The 17487-nt window shown below is 40.4% G+C and overlaps 1 protein-coding gene across 2 annotated transcripts; it reads right to left on the minus strand.

Annotated features, from left to right (window-relative positions):
- Positions 1-4206: 4206 nt before the first annotated feature.
- Positions 4207-16205, minus strand: mtmr9 (myotubularin related protein 9). 2 transcript variants are annotated; one of them, XM_080490480.1, is made up of 11 exons: positions 16144-16205; positions 15597-15781; positions 14395-14503; positions 14147-14272; positions 13825-13998; positions 13462-13679; positions 13178-13339; positions 12927-13068; positions 12512-12732; positions 12025-12176; positions 4207-6655 (listed from the first exon to the last, which is right to left on the minus strand). In XM_080490480.1, the coding sequence occupies exons 2-11, from the start codon at positions 15776-15778 to the stop codon at positions 6492-6494; spliced, it is 1650 nt and encodes a 549-aa protein (XP_080346606.1). In that variant the 5' UTR covers positions 15779-15781; positions 16144-16205; the 3' UTR covers positions 4207-6491. The 2 variants fall into 2 exon arrangements, with proteins under 2 accessions (XP_080346606.1, XP_080346607.1); XM_080490481.1 differs by having other exon boundaries at positions 16155-16199.
- Positions 16206-17487: the final 1282 nt, after the last annotated feature.

Raw genomic sequence — 17487 nt, forward strand, 5'->3', positions numbered from 1 at the left:
GACGTCACAGACACCCCGTACGTGTACACGAGTACAATGGCGAATAATCCTACGGATTGTGTGTTTAATTGCGAGGAGGAAAACAAAGAAAACTTTGTAAAAACTTAGTCCCAAAAAACCCAAATCCCAGTTGAAAAAAGCACACAACTGTTAATACTGTCTCGAAGAAAAACAACAACAACATCTAGAGCTACAGAATCAGCAAAGTATTAGTACAATAAGCGAGTATTCTATACTTTTAGAATAGAATAAAAATACTGTATTAATCCAAGATGGAAATTCTGTTACAGGGTTGCTCCACACAGAATAAATAGAAAAGAAAGTTAACTAAATATCAAATAACACAGGAAAACATTAAATAAGTAATCATATGAAATATGTACAGGCTTCATATAAGCATAGCAGAAAACAAACACTATTTATGTAGAGTATTCAGTATTTTAACATCAGTACTTTTAAAGTGATTAAGTACAACTTAAGTATTGTGAGAATAGTTTTATTTGAGTGATTTTCACCTCTGTTAGCGCCTCTGGTGACTGATTGAGGTCTTTGGAGGGATTTTGAATGTTGAGCTGGACTGCATTGTTCGGCCCCTCTCGTGTTTGTTAAAAAGATAGACAAGTATTAGTGTATGCCCAGAGTTTTATACTTATGATTGTGGCTACCTGATATTTGACGAACTGGAGTCAAATCTGTGAACGTATACTTTCGTTTTAAGATCTTGTTTTTCATCAGTTTTCATTCCTGACACACCTGAAAAAAGTGCACGCATACTGAAGTTGAACAGGAATAACCAAAGTCTAGTTGATATTGTATGGTTGCTCTATAATAATCAGCATTAACAATTAGCATTGTAACAGTTTGGAGCCTTGCCACATAACGATTTGCACACTTTTGTCACAGCAAAAATGATTGATTACCTTTCTATGTGGAGTCTGCACGTTCTCCATGTGTGGGCATAGGTATCTATAGATGTTCTGTTTTCGTTAAGCAAACTGTCTAAGCAGATGGACACGTGTCGGTGTGATCGTCTGTCTTTGTGTTTGTCCTGTAGTGGACTGACCAGCTGACCTGGATACTCTGACCTCCCCCATAATCATCTGGGATTGTTTCCAACGTCCCGTGAACCTAAGTTGCATAAAGTGATAGAGAAGGTGGATGGATGTGAAAGCTAAAACTCTTCACTGCTGAAACAGATAATTGGAATCGATATGGAGGTGATTCACAGTTTAAAAACTTATTTTTCTATATAAGCACTGTGTTGTTGTTTTTTATGGTCATTCAGCTGTATCACAATGACGCAGACGTATTATTCGGCCTAAGAAGCAGCCTGATTGTGAAATATGACCCCCCAAAACAAATGAGCTCACATGTTTATGGATATATAAGGTCTAAACCATCCAGCCGTCACGTACAAGGATGATTTTAAATGACAAATCTTCCCAGCGTGTGTCTGAGCTGGTAGCAAATGGAAGGCGTGGGACTGCCCGGGGTCTTTGATTTGAATCGGTTCATGTTTGTCGAGTGAAAAGGCCAATATGTACACGGCCTCTGACTTGACTTTGAGATTTGTTTGTGGTAGATAGCAAAGAGCCGAAGCGGCCAGCGATCTCCGAGAGTGGAGCGAGCGGAGGGTGGGCTTCAAGCTCCCAGCTGATATCTGAGTGGTGGCGGTGCGCACACCCCCCCCATGTCATCACTGGGGAGGAAATGGCCGCCTCAAAAAAACAAGTTAATCAATAAACCGGCACACTTTCAATCAAAACAAAACCCAGTTGCGTCTAAGAAAAAAGTAAAATGAATCATCTTTTTTTTTTTTTTTTAGAGAACTGGATTTACCTCAAGAAAGTTTCAAAATCAATAAACTTGTGACATTAACTTTACTTAACATGATGCAGCCACAAAAAAAAGTGTGAAATAACAGCCTTCGTCATTCTATTTGCCACAAAAGAATGAAAGCGATATTAATGTCTCTGTTCCCAGTGTTCTGTGTTCTACATGCCAGTACTCTGATAGCAGAACTGATAGTACTGTAAATACTGTGTTTGGTCGCTGCATGCCAACATGAAGCAGCTGATCCAAGTCTATTTATTCTTCAGCCATCTCATCATATGATTGTTTCGTCACGGCGATGGCAACATATTCCGTGAGCTGCTTAAGAGGGACAACAATACACGGGGGCGGTCAAAGGGGAAAAATGAAACGTGTTACCTGCCTCTATAGGAAAGACGTCTGGAGGAAATGAGACCTGACAATGACATACGATGTTACATAGATATATATATTTATTGTAAATACAATTAAAGTTTACTTGTATTTGGTGGAACTGGTAGTTTATGTCACTTTGTTCACAGGTGGTGTGAAAACATAAGTGCTTTGCCATTTGGAGGTCGTGGAAGTCAAACAGCTGTTCAGGGTTTTCTCTTAAAAACAGCCACATGTTGAGGCACGAAAGAGGGAATGTAAAAGGTGGAAGTAAGATTCCAAAATCTAGAGGAGAATTTCAAAATCAAACAGTATTCCTGGAGACTAGTGGTCATTCTTCCCTTTGGGTTTCACATTTAGGATTAGAGATCTGATCTGTATCATGTAGACATACTGTGCAAGGGTTTTAAAGGGGACATATCATGCTAAATCCACTTTTTTAGCCCTTAAATGCATTTTGTTGTATATTTAGAGTGTTTAGAAGTACAGAAAAGTTCAAAGTAGTCTCTTCAGGTGCTCCGTTGATATCTTTATATTCTGTTTTGGTCATATTTTGCGATCGGTTTCGATTTTTCTATTCTCTATTACGTTTTTTGAACAATGACGTCACAGTATTCTCAGCGGAACTGCCAAATTAGGACATCGACATTTCGAGCAATCCGCCATTTTTGTTTCTCGCTGCGATTTTGTAGTCCAACCGAAGTTACGAGAGGATAAGTCGAAATGTTCGGTTGTTGGATGTAGTAACCCACAAGCTTCGTTACACCGTCTCCCAGCATCAGAACCTTTTCGAAGTGCCTGGTTGAGTTTTATTTTTCACAGAAATGTACCCACATCTGTGGGTAAGGTCATTTTTGTGTGCGCGAATCACTTTAAGGACGACTGCTTCAGCAACCTCCGCCAGTATAAAGAAGGATTTGCCGAAAGACTTCGTCTGATTGAGCGGTCAGTTCCTTCTATCTATGGAGACGACGAACAGAGCACTTCGGTAAGCTGTATATAACGCTAAAAAGTGTGATGATAAGACGTCCCTGTCATTGTTTTGTTAGCATTAGCAGTTGCACCGTCTTCATATGTTAGCGCTGTGTGCTCGTTTTAGATTATAATGTAACTTCTGTGTTAAATAGTCGTTGTAATACAGGCAGTATTGTAGTAGTGGGCATGGATGGAGAAGTTAGTGTAAATATAGTAACACACCATTGCGTTACATCCATATGAAGACGTTGTTCTGCAGGTGCATCATCGTCATTTTCATCTCGCTCCGCCGGGTCCGACTCTGGCTCCAACATGTATGGCTGGATGGACAAATCTTCCGTTGTTGACATTTTGTAAATAATGTGTGAATATAAAGTTTCTGCGCCGCTAGATAATTGTATCTGTTCTATCAAACTACAAAGATGGCCGAACAGGGTGACGTTGAACCGAGTGTGACCTCTGCAACCTGGAGAGGAGGCGGGGTATGAAGTGTCTCATTTGCATTTGAAGAGACCGCCCCAAAATGAGTTGCTCTCAGAAGCACATCAGAAAAGGGGTTGAAAAGGGGCCTGTGGAGCTATAATAATGAGGAATTCAGACCCAAGCATTGCAGTTCCGCGTTGTATAGACCACAACTGTATGATTTATATGTAAAAAGGAAGGATTTAAAAGCATGATATGTCTCCTTTAAGTGAAATATAATGCTACTTATCCATCATGTTATACCAGAAGGAAAAGCATCTGATTGACTCCAAATTTATTCGAATTAGTTCTCCAAGATGTTTTGCAGCGTCTGAGCGAGTCCCTTCAAAAACTGTGTGAGAAGATGCTGCTTTGAAGGCAAATGTTGGGTCATACCACATCGTGATTTCTCTCTTAATTTCCTTTTTCAGTTTGCTTTGAGTGATCATAAATATCAACACATCCTATCTGAAAGCTTCCTCGCAGCTTTATTCCACCACAGCAGCCTGAAGGTAAACGTGAAATATTAAGACTGATAATAAAAACACGTCATTACAATTTCATCTGTTGTGCTATAATTTTATTGGCTTGATAACGTAAAAAAAAACAATTAAATAATTTGAACAGAAATAGACTTTTACAAGCGTCTGATCAACCCTGATAACAGTAAACAAATCTCACTTTTTTTTTTAAATTTCTTTTTTTATTTCTGATTTTACAGTAAGGCATTGCACATTGTGGAAGAAGTTAAACAAACACGAGGTTACTCGTAAAACAGTACGATAATCTTCTGCTCAAGCAACAACAAATACCGGATATTGTGCATAATGCAAGCATATATAAACATCTTCCATTGTGAGTCGCCCCATTAACCTGGTGGGGCTCATTGTTTCGCTCATGCACACACACACACACACACACACACACACACACACACACACACACACACACACACACACACACACACACACACACACACACACACACACACACACACACACACACACACACACACACACACACACACACACACACACACACACACACACACACACACACACAGAAAGCATCAGGGCGTATTTTTGGCCGACAGGAGAATGTAAATAGTGCACACATGAACGATACATGTAAACGTTTTTTCCCTTTGTAATGCATTTTAAAGTAGTGGCTGGAATTAACTCAGTTTAGTGTGATTAGTATATATTTATAGAAAAGATTAAACACATCGTCATAAAGAATAAAACAAGCGGAGATAATTGCATTTTCTTACTGGCAAACAAACACGACTGGCCATTATTCACAGCGCCGTACACGTAAAGCTTCCAAACAGCAGGACCACGGACAGCGCTGAGAGACGAGATCAACCGCCTCCACAAGAATCCAGTTCAAGACCGATGCAAGACCACCACACAATTACAAGATGCAGCTTCACCGATCCCCCATAACGAGTCGGAAGCGAGGCGTCGACAGTAAAGTTAACTTTCCCATGTCATCTGCAAAACAAAGTCTCACTTTACAACGGCGTGACATATTGGCAAGCTCTCCGGTTTAATGTGGACAGTTACACTTTGATATGGAAGCCGCTGGTCTGCACTGATGAAAAGTTTATGCCAGCTAATGGAAAGATAATCTGAAGAGTATATTTCTAAAATGGGATTAAAATGGTTTAACGTGGAGGATGATGTAAAAGATACTGAAATCTGTGTCACACAAAGTGCATCAGTTCTGAAAACATGTAACTCTGATATGCATTTCTCAGGATAGCGTAACAAATATCATACGACTCTGGTCTTTAAAGCAGTGATGTCATATTAGTGTAGTATTTTCACCTTTTTCCTGAAAAGACTCGTCTCCGTCAACATGACAACGTCACTCTTTTTGTTAATATTACTGCTGAGGAGGTTTGAACCGAATAAATCATGGGAACACCACCTCACCCTCCAGACAGAGATGGGACAGGACAATAACCACACCGTGTTCTTGTTTTTAAGATTCTCAATGAAATGCCTTGTGCACGTCGCAAAGATTTTAAGAAACAAATCAAGATGTTCCCTCGGGTCTTAATATGTAATGGATGAAACAACATAATGAGGTCTGAAGTCCAGGAGGATCACTAGATTATGAGGTTGTGCTGATGTGTGGCCATGCTACTGATTGGAATGTCGAGAAACAATCTGATAAATATGTAGAAATCATATATACTCTTCCCAGATATGCATTATATAAACCTGCCCTCTCATCATTACGCAGTACTGTGGGTGCTGACCGTACCTACACATCTTATGTCATCTCAATGTGTGGCCAAGTCACGTGTTGCCTTCAAGCACCCTATATGTTGCCATAGTTACCCTGCAGTGCTCCAGTGCCGTATACATTCATCAGGATATTTGGTGAGAACGTGAACCCTGCGGTAATATATGCACCATTTCTCTCCTTCTCAAAGCAAATAAATGTCCGCAGTTGTAAAGCAGTCGACCAAGTAGTCGCTGAGGAGAAGCAAGAAGTTTTGTTTACGTACTGGAGGCGGAAAATGTAAGTATGATTGCAGTGGTTTAGGTGAAATGTCAGCAGGCACGAAGAGAAATCAGCATGCGCATTGATTTTAGAAAGCGAATACATGAAGAAAACTTCCGCATTACGCCGAAGAGTTTCTTGAAAGTTGCGAGGTTTCACTCCACTTAATGATTATTGTTTAAAACTTAACAGACAGAAGAGAGATCTATTCAACTTTCAGATTTTGCCATTGTTAAACTTGCACTGGCTGGAAACGATCTGTTTATCTCCCATTACTGTCACATTAACTACTCCCCATCTTTTTGTTTTGTTCCCCCTTTCACAGACATTTCTCTTTATGGTGTCTGCAGCAGAGGGTCCTCAGTTTCAAGCTGGGCCAGCTGCCTGCGCAAGCTGTTCACTTTGTTCTGAAGTTCCTTGTTGTATTCGATTATGTGCACCATTTCTTCGTAGGCCTCGTCCAGACACTTGGAGGAGCGGTTCCAGCGAAGAAAAACGCCTGTGAAAGGGAGAGGGGAACACAACTGAGTGAACAAAGCGATGCCATGCTATGAGGAAGAGATTTCTTCCTTCAGGCAATTTACTGCACATGAAGTAAACACACGACATATTTATATAATAGCGCAGTGATTGGGGTTTTTTTGGCATGAAAGGTGACAGAAGGACTCGTTGAGGGGCAGGGAAGTAATTAAGTTCATTGACCGCATAAATCCGGCTCATCAACAATTGGACCTTGCGGTGGGTGGAGGAGCTTCAGAGGAGTGGCTGCAGAGATGTGCTGTGTGACTGGAATGTGCCGCGCTGCACGAAGGTGACTTGTCGGTTATATTGGGAACAAAACAAGGCAATCACCTGAGCAAGCACAAATGTAAATTCACTGTCAAGGACATCAAGGAGAAGGACCAGAATATGGATCTGTCATCATTATGAGGCTTCTTTTTCATGCACATTGTTATTTATTTATATATGCGCATAAACTATTAACAGTGGTAATCAATCATAGGTCACATTTTGAGCGGGCCGGACTGGTGAACTACTGCTATGACAGTTGTTCTTCTATTGTGAGGCACAGTATATGTGATATAGTGTCTAGATTTTCACAAAATCAAACAATCAGTACTGAAAATCACAACAATCTTAACTTAAAGGCAATTTTAATGAAACCTTCTGGAGCAAAATAAAGTGAAATGTCTCTTACAGCTCTTCCATTATGCATGTTTTTTTTCCAGACCCAACCGGCCGGCATGGCTACTCTAAAGAAATTTGTTAAGAAGTCAGTTTTCTTTTAAAGATTCTGTTTTCTTGGTGGTTTGCTCAGATTGGAGCCTTGTGCTGGACGGTTTTGACACCCCTGTAATAAATCAGCAAAAAACAAAAAACTGAATATAAAAAAGAAAATGACATTTAAAAAAAAAAATGAATTGTCCAATGTTAACATTGTGGTTTTCAAAAAGTGCCACATTTGTGGCACTATATAATTCTTATATATGTAAAGTCCATCAAAAAAAAGGAGAATATTTTAAAAGATATTTCAGCAGATGCATCATTTATCATATTTTTACATTAAAACTATCAACAATACAATGATATTCAAATGTTTTGACATTCGACTGTATTCACGGTTCAACAATTCCATAGGGAAATTATAGATTTGTTTCTGTATGTCGTGTGTATAACCTATATGAGGCCCGGAGAGGAATATGTGTGTATATGTGTGTGTCCTCATATGACACAGGTAGATTTTAAACAACAATATCAAGGTTGGCAGTATGGTTTTCTCTGGCGCCCCTTGTGGTGATAAGGTGTAAGCAGAGGTGAGATTCTGACCTGGATCCACGTGGTGTCACATGTGTGACGTCAGGGGAGTTCACCAAAGTTTACTGTACCTAGACATACGAATGTTTGTGGTAAAAAAGAAGTAAAAGTACTGATTCTCTGCAGTATTTGCGCGAAAGTTTAAAAAAAAAAAAAGAAAAGAAAGAAAAGCTGTTCTGAACTGTAATTGTATACCAAAGTAAATACAACATGCATTAGTGGTCGTGGTCGCATTGCGCACACACACACGCACACAGACTAGTTAAAAATAGAGAAACGTGTTCACTTTCTCAAGGTGCTAAGAACACGATCAGAGTGAGCTGTGGCCAGGACGTTTTAGACTGGGGGGGGGGTCGTCAGGGTGATGGCCAGAAGGCCAGGGTGATGCATTTCCAAATCATCCGTCCTCCTTCAACTCGGACCAATCACACGACAGTCCTCTCTAGACGACGTGTCAAGAACAAGTTGTGAGAAACCTGAAGACGTCTTTTTTATTCATCCCAGGCCTGGAAAAAGAAAAAGAAAATCTCTTTTCTTGAGTATTTATGGAACTTCAACCTGAGGTTTTAGGCGGGCCCGGGCCTGAGCGTCAGCAGACTGTCTCGTGCTCTTATGTCATTTTCCCTCTTCATATAGCATGAGGGTGTGACTCTGAGGCTTTAGGCAGCAGCAGCGATCCCGCACACGAGCATGCTTGAACCGAATGACCCTGAATGTCTGCACCCCTTCCCCCAACGTGGCACATTTCCTCCTGCCAATGTCTTCTGAGCTTCAAACTAAACTGAACCGTCAACCCAAAGCTCAGGAATGCTCCCCCACAACCCTTCATTAACACGTTAACTTCCTGCTTCGGCATTTCTTGGCGCTACATCTGAGGGCCCATTTATTGAGAGCAGAAAACTTAAACGAAATTTAAATGACTGGACCTTTTCTGTCATTCAACCACATGATGTCATAATTCAGAGGTGTCGAACATAAGGACCGCGGACCAGAACCGGCCCGGAAAGAGGCTGCGATCCGGCCAAATCACCAAGCAAGTTGTAAAACTTTCAAAGAAAACATTGATTTTAAAACTAATTTCTTAGGGCGACTGAAACACAACAGCGAGACCCGAGATGAGATATCAGCATTGAAGCTGTTACCTCAATGCTCAAGATGTCAGTTTGTAAAAACACCCACAATGCAACAGCGAGAATAGAAGTTTTTTGGGGACATTTCACTGTAATTTACATCAGAACGTTTCATTAAAATTGCCTTCATGTTGAGATTGTAGTCATTTTCCATAGTAATTGTTTGGTTTTTGTGAAAATATCGATTTTTTTTCATCATATATATTTTGCACTACAAGAAAAGTAAACTTTAAAGTTTAAATTTAAAAGGTTATTATGACAATATTTTACCGGTCCGGCTCACTCAAGGTGAAAACTGGGCTGTATGTGGCCCCTTAACTAAAATGTGTTGGAAACCCCATCTCATAATTTATAAAACAACAACAAACTATTATCTAATCTAAAAAACAAATTCAAATTATTATTTTTTTATTTCTATTCACCCAAACCAATAGCAAGGTTCTTTATTTTTCAACAGCTTTTTTTTTTTTTTTTTTCCCTCCGAGAGTGTTTGTGCTTGGAAAAAAAACCCAAAACAAAATAACTTTCACTTAAGCTGGTTAAAAGTTCGGAGCCATGATTTGCACTTTTGCCTGCTCGTCTTCTAGTATGAATAAATTCAAGCTTCCTTCAATATTCATTGCTTATTTTTCTTATTATTATGAATTTATGGCCAATGTGCTGGAACTCTTTGAGCGGGCAGATTTGCATGTCCTCTCTCTGTTTGTTTTGAGTTTTCTCCAGGTCATCTGATTTCCTCCCAAAGTCCAAAAACTTGTTCTGGGTTAATTGGTGATTCTGAAAATTGCCCAAAGGTGTGAATGTGAACGTGAATGAGACCGTCTGTCTCTCTGCGTTTGCTCTGTAATAATCTGGTACTGTGTCCAGGGTTTTACTGCGTCTTCACCACATTCAGCCGGGATCATCTCCAGCACTTCCTGACTCTAAGCTGGATGAAGCGGTGTAGGAGGTGGATGGACTGTATTAAGTTTCAGCACTGCACTGCCTTGTGACTCAGGAGGTGTAACGATCATGATTAAACTGATGATATCTACATTAATGCTAAGAAAATGTCACATTGCATTCATTGATCAACGATATCGTGAAAAGCCTGATTGAGACTTCGTGGTGCTTCATGGTATTTTCATTCTTCCGGATGACAAAAAAGCTCATTATGCATTTAGATGGTGTGTTATGTAATCTGTTAATTGTTGTGGGGATGTGGTCATTCACGCCTTTCTCATTGCTGGTTTCATCTGGCTCTGTATTAACACAGTGCACTTTCTCCCAAACAGAAATGGTGTTTCCAGTCTGAAACATGTTTATTCCACCCTGAAAGCCTACATGTCTCAATCTCTGATGTTGTTGCTACAGATCAGTCAGGGAGGGATCCAGGGCACTAAGATTAGCCCGCTAAATGAGAGCCGCGAGTAAAGCGCTCCTCACTATCCAGTGTCAGCAGAGCTCGAGTGTCAGGGAGAGCATACATTCAGTGCCAACCATAATAAGAAACACATCACTGCCGTGCACGACGTGCAATGTGCAGAATGCTGACGATGCCAAGTCGAGCCTTCGTGTCTTTATGTAACACTGTTGGGATCACCGAATGACCAATTAAAACGAAGGTTAAAACGTGTGGCTATGTTTGCTCATGCAGATTGACAGACTGCATATAAATCCAGAAAATCATCATCAGTGTGCTTAAAATAACTGCTTTTAAGTATAGTATTTACAATGTTCATAGGTCATAAATGGATATAAAGAGTGACATATGTGGATATATTAGTCACTCTTTATATCCATTGTATTTTCAAGCCAACAGATCGAGGCAGAACTCTGGGTGTAGCTATGGACTCAGACCCGAAATGCATCAAACACATTAAGACAATAACTAAATCAGCTGACTACAATCTGAAAAATATTTGAAGGATAAAGGAATTCTGACCAAACGAGATTCAGAAAAACTTGTTGATGCTTTTATTTTCAGTGGGCTCGATAAACAGTGTGTTTACTGGTCTCACATTACACCTGAGCTCCAGTCTCTGCTCTGGCTGCCTTACTTCTTATCTATGAAGTAGGCGAATGATCTCGGGGTTTAATACATCTCAGATTTACGAGTAGAATTTGAAACGGACCCCTGAGGTCCTCAGAAAGAGGTTTACTGAGTGTTTCAGAGTCAGAAGAAACACGGCGAAGCAGCTTTTATTTCCTATGCAAACCACCTGCTGAACAAACTCCCTGACAGACTCACTTCTTTAAAATAAGGCCTTAAAACATTATTATTTGCGCAGGCTTTCCATCAAACAATAGATTTGACTAATTTACCTTTATGTTAATCACGTTTGACCATAATTCATTCTTCTTTTTGTGCCTTTCTTAATTGTATTCTTTTAATATTTCCTTTATTTGCTTGTAAAGCACCGTCATTTGCCTTGAGTCTGAATGCTGCAACAGAAATAAACTTGCTGTTTTTTGCCACGAGAAACTTCCCTTTTTAAAAAAAAAAAAATAGATGTGCTTACTTAACTTTAATGAAATGGTGCATACCAACTGCAGTATTTACTCGTGACTTACAAGGTCACCAAGTTTACTAGAGGTTCTAATGCGATGACGCCCTCTAGTGGTGATATTTTACAGCGTCAACATGATAATAAGTTTCTTTTCCATCAAGCTTTTTCCTCCTAAACTAACAAAGACAACAATTTTGAAGCAGATGGTTATTTCACACACTTTCGATCGAGAGCAAGACACTGATGCCCAAGCTGCTCACAGTGGATGATGTTTGTATTTTTACTCATTCTATCCAGGACAAGGTCAATGTCCTACATTTTCAGCGCGGTTTATTTTTGCGCCGATGAAATCCAAGCAGTTCTAATCCAAGTTCTCGCATGTCGCTCTTCCTTTACAATCTCAGTCGCTGCGTGCACTTTTGTCTGCGTCTTACCTTCCCATAGCAGCAGGCTCTGCGGGGCAACAGAAGGCCAGATCACAAGACTATTTGCCTCGTAGAGAGGGTTGGAGAAATGCTCCAGCTCTTGGGGTCGATTCACCCATGACCACAGGGACACCGTCTTCTCGGGCAGAGACAGTCTGGCTCTTAAAAAAAAAAAAACGAAAAAAAAAAGGATGTTAAGCTTGAGCTACAAGAACAGTGGCTCCCAGCAGTTTCTAATAGCAGGCTGGTGACCTGCAGAACAGCACAGATGTAGATTAATGACGACAATTAAGCTGGAAGGAAAGTTTTACTTTTCCTCAAATAAAACTTCCGAGGTGACTTTGAGAATTACCTCTTGCTTCTCCATATTACCAAGCAGGATTTACCGTTTGTATCAATAAATCAAGGGCATATATGCAAGATGATCACACACATCGAGCTATGTAATTTGGTGGAGCAGCCATTACAGTTTCATATCGGCCAACTTCAGACTGACCTCTCAGCTGCGCTGTTGCCCAGGAATGTACCGAACTGAGAAGCATAGGCGTGTTCAAAGAGCAGCACCAGGAAGCTCTCACTGAACTCAAAGGAGCAGGGAAACTGGCGAAGGATCTGCCACACACAGTCCAAGAAGAGCAGGAAGACGGGAGCCTCCTGGCGGGGCTTGCTGTTGGAGTAGGCAGACTGAGCACAGCGCTGCCGGAATGGATGACCTGCCTGTGGAGGGAGGAGCCAGGGGGTGAAATACTAAAGTCAAGGTCAATGTCGGGATATTTAGGCGGCATAATGTGTGGCAAATATTATCTTTTGTAGAAGAACAGTATTAAATTAAACTATTGGTTAAAAGTATCTAAACAGTCAGCAGCCGATTTCATCAATCGGAGGGAAAAGAAAATCTCAGCGAAGGTCACCTGGAGCCACTCTCGCTCAACTAGACCCTGGAAGCCTTTGATGGTCCTGCAAGCCGGATCAAGGATGATCTGAGCCAACGAGGTCACCTGTAGAGTGGAATCTGTCCCTTCTGTGCCGTGAACGAGCACCGAGGCTCCCTCCCTGAAACCAACACACATTCACACAGGTAGTGAGCACTGCCACCTGCTTCACCGGTTAACATTTAATGGTTAACAAGACAACAAGCCAACAGAGCATCTGTTCAACCGACCTGTCGATGCACTGGGCGGCCAGGCAGGCAGTGGTGAGGATCTCCTTGACATGAGTCTGCCAGCTGGAGGCTTCCAGCTTGCTTAACCAGCGGTCCATGCTGTGGGACTGGTCATTACAAGCCTCCACCAGCTTGATCAGACTCTCCTGCAGGACGTTGGACCTGGAGATGACAGAAAACATAAATGGATTGATACTTCATATGACTGAATACAGACATGCATGTTTCAAAAACATAATATCTACCTTTCAAAAAATATTTAGGAGTCTCAAATCCCCGCTCACCTTTCAATCGCTTTATGGATCCTCCTCCACTGTGGGTAGTTGGCCTCAGACTCAAATCCTCCACCTCGGGCTTTGGCCTGCTGGGCCACGTTGATGGTGCGCGTATCGATGATGTATCCACGTTTTCCCGGCCGCAGAGTGGCATTGATCAGCTTCTCATCTTCCTTACACCGTCGTCCATTCGTGCCCGTCAGTGGCTGTCCTGCTCGCATCATCACCTGAAAGTCAAAATGATTGGAAGGTCTCTGGATAAATGCAGTTCTCCACATACCTTGCACAAAAGATAAAGTCAGAAATGCACCAACCAAAACGTGCAAATGAGTGGTCAAAGCTGGATATTTCACTTATATTTGTCATGCTCACCATGCCATTCTTTTTGTGATAGTAACTGAGTACTGGGAACCGGCCGCCATGACGGAAAGTAGCGACTTTCCTCAGTGTGTCGTCATCCACGTCTTTTGGTACAGCCACCAGAGGAGGGTACGACGGACACACGCTAAAGTCCTGGTTGACCTCACTGAGTCTCCACTCATCTGTCTGAGGGACACAATTCAAGCAGATTATTTACAAGGAAAACAAAAAGCTGAACATTTAAAGCCCAAATTTTAATTTTAAAATATGTCCTGATGTGAGTGAACATACAAAACAGAAAGACAGAATAAATTGTCACTAATATCATTCATACCATGGACTCTAAATCTTTAAAGGCATCCAGTGGAAGAAAAGAATTCCATCCATCTTCTATGACTTCAAACATCGGTCGGTAGAAGAATGGGTACATCAGTGAAACTATATCGAGAGTGGACAGGGCCTACAAAGATTCAAATATTCATTAAGCAAACAAACATTAGGCAGTGAATAAGGACATGCAGTAGTCACTTAATCACACTCCACTTGAATATGAACATTTGTTTGAGGTTTATTTCTTTTTACCTCAACGGAGCTGGCAATGTTGAGACACTCCTCCATACCGGGGATGTCGAGCTGGATCACCCTCAAGTCTTTGCATTTGACTATGATGCTTCCCAAAGACCCTACAAATCTAAAACACATGTTCGTCATTCCTCTCAGTGTGAACTCAGAAAAGCAGATGGATGTCGATGGGACAAAAAGGCAGAGGATTAGATTTGATGTTCAGTCTGATCAGTTGACAGCCATTTTTAATTTGACTTGAACTTTCAGTGGTGGATCTATTGCTCAAGCTGTTGAGCAACAACACAACTTTTAAGGACAAATCAATGAAAGAAGACAAAACGCTGTAGTGGCAATACTGAGAAAGGATCAAACATCATCAAATGCTGTTTCAGTTGCTCTCAACAATGAAAGGTAGGTACAAAATAAACACCCATAAAGTCAATGGCGGCAACAGCAATCAGCAATCTTGCTCTATATTAACATGACAACATGATACAGCAGCTCCAGAGTTGGTGGGCTTGAGCCATTTTGATATTCTATCAAATTCCTGAGGGATGTTGTGACCTGATGACTGCAAAGGTTTTGCAAGTGAGGTGAACAAAAAAGAAAAGAAAAAAGGTTTCTGGTGATTTGCTGCAAGTAATGACCAGAATATGTCCAGTGGCATCATCAACATGTCTGCAACACAATCCTGCTCAACACACAGCATTACACCACCACTGGCAGCCTGACCAGCTGATGCAAAGCAGGATTGATAGATGCGTTCATGCGTTTCATTTATTTGCTGCAGCAGAAACTAAAAATGGGCCAGCAGGCAACTTTACTAATTTTCTATCTAGTTATTCTGCTGAGCATGTGTGAATTTGAGCTTGTGTATCCTGTCTTTAGCTGATGGGAAAGGTAGCTGGTGTCTGTTTCTGCCCTCTTATTTTGATGTGTTTTGCATTTAAAAGTCTTCGGCATACCATCATTGGAACTACCATTCAAATTGTATTTTCTTTTATTGGAATCCTGTCTGCAAACTCTGATCAGATACTTTCAAACATGATGATTGTAATTTTGTGCTGTTGAACTAGTGCACATAACTTTCTGTACGACTGTTTAAAAGACAGGTTAAAAAAAAACCCAATGCATTGCTTGCTATGATGACTTTCTCCTCATTGCATTTATAAAAGCAACAACACGTTGATGGTGACAGTGTCTAACAGCCAGATCCTCACCTCTTTTCTAAGGAGTCGATGTTTGAGTGAAGCAGCCACAGCTCCTCTGTGTTGTCCTGCCTGGAGGACAGAATGAGGTGATGACCAGTCAGACACAGAGTCCCTTCAACAGTGGGCAGGAAAGGTCGATGGAGGACAACCCCGTCCACCCTGGGTGTCTTTATCAGCTCTGCAAACTCCATGATCTGACCAGAAGAAACAGACACAACCACAGGTTTTCAGACGGAGGAGTGGAAATATGATACACAATACACACGGAAAACACTTGCCCATTTCAAATCTTATCTTTCCGGTATTAAAAAAAATCAAATGCAAGTCGTTGCAGGATAAGAATGAACGAATAAATGCTTTAAATATCTGCCTGAAAAGTGAAGTTGGCTGATTCAGGAAATAGGAAGCTATCGTTAGCTAGCACGCTAATCGCGACAGAAACAGAAAAAAATTAGGTTCGCAATTTTCTAATATACACGAAAACATCACTAGGATAGATTATGTAAACAAACTGCACAATTCTCAATGTTATTCATCGCTGTTATAAAAAACTGACCGTAGAATTACCAGGTAGTCCTTTATTTGGTTACACGGTGAGACTGGTACGCTCACAAAAACATGCCGGGTAGAAACAACAAACGTCTCAATACAGCTCCAGTCCTTACGACTGAATTAAAGTTCCTCATAACTTCACAAGTTTTTGTTAAATTTTTTTGGGGGAAATATGTATTGAACGTTTCCGTGTTCTCTCGTTCGTATCATATCTGTTTTATTTTTTCTCTCTAAACACACAGTTCAAAAAGGGCATGTTTTAATTATTAAAAAAAAAAAAGATTCTTCTGATTCTTATTTCATTACCATTCTACAAATTTTGTTCCCAAAAAGCACTAGAATTTAATTTACTTTAGTATTATTAATTTAGTTTCAGGCGGTGTCCTTTCTGTATTCAAACACTCAGCTGCCTTGAAGCATTCTCCATAACATAACATAACATAACATAACATAACATAACATAACATAACATAACATAACATAACATAACATAACATAGTAAATGATAAAACTGGTAGCAAATTTATTAAGTTCAATGACTGTAATAATTTGAGTTTTGTGTGTGTGTGTGTGTGTGTGTGTGTGTGTGTGTGTGTGTGTGTGTGTGTGTGTGTGTGTGTGTGTGTGTGTGTGTGTGTTTACATTATTTTATTCCATTTGCTTCACAATAGTGTGCAGGGAAATGGTCTCAGAAACGGATGCTTATTTTTAGTAAGCAATGCCTTGCAAGGTCACAAATCAATAAATGACACCAGGGGGTGATATTGGAACATTTTTGAGAGACAACACGAGCAAAATTAACTGCATAACATTTGTTTTTAATTTTTTTAAAATGTGAAACATAAAAAAGAAAAGAAAAAAATGGATGTAAAAATGTTGTTTTGTTAAACAAATAGGAACTTGTGAAATAAACGTTTATAGGACTCAACCTAATGATTTATTATTAATTTACCATTAAAGGGAAGTAAATTATGCATATAGGCCATCTATGATAGAAACAGCAGCATAGTAACATATAATTATGTGAAGTACGTATATGCACATACGATGATCGTCCACAACATCATGACCACAGCCAGGTGAAGTTAATGATTCTGACTGACTCATTTTGGAAGGTCATCTTCGATGGAGTCTGTCAGACAGCAAGGGAACATTTTGTCCTCAAAAGTTGATGTGTTGTGAAACAGAGCAAGCATAAAGAAATGAACAAGTTTGATAAGGGCACGTTGTGATTAAGAAGGTCAAATGTCTTTCTGTGTGAAGTTTAATTTGCATGTTCTTCCTGTGCATGAGTTTTCTCTGGATGGATGGATGGATGGATGGATGGATGGATGGATGGATGGATGGA

The sequence above is a fragment of the Lipophrys pholis genome (assembly GCF_963383615.2).
Source record: "Lipophrys pholis genome assembly, chromosome: 21".
Classification (NCBI taxonomy): Eukaryota; Metazoa; Chordata; class Actinopteri; order Blenniiformes; family Blenniidae; genus Lipophrys; species Lipophrys pholis.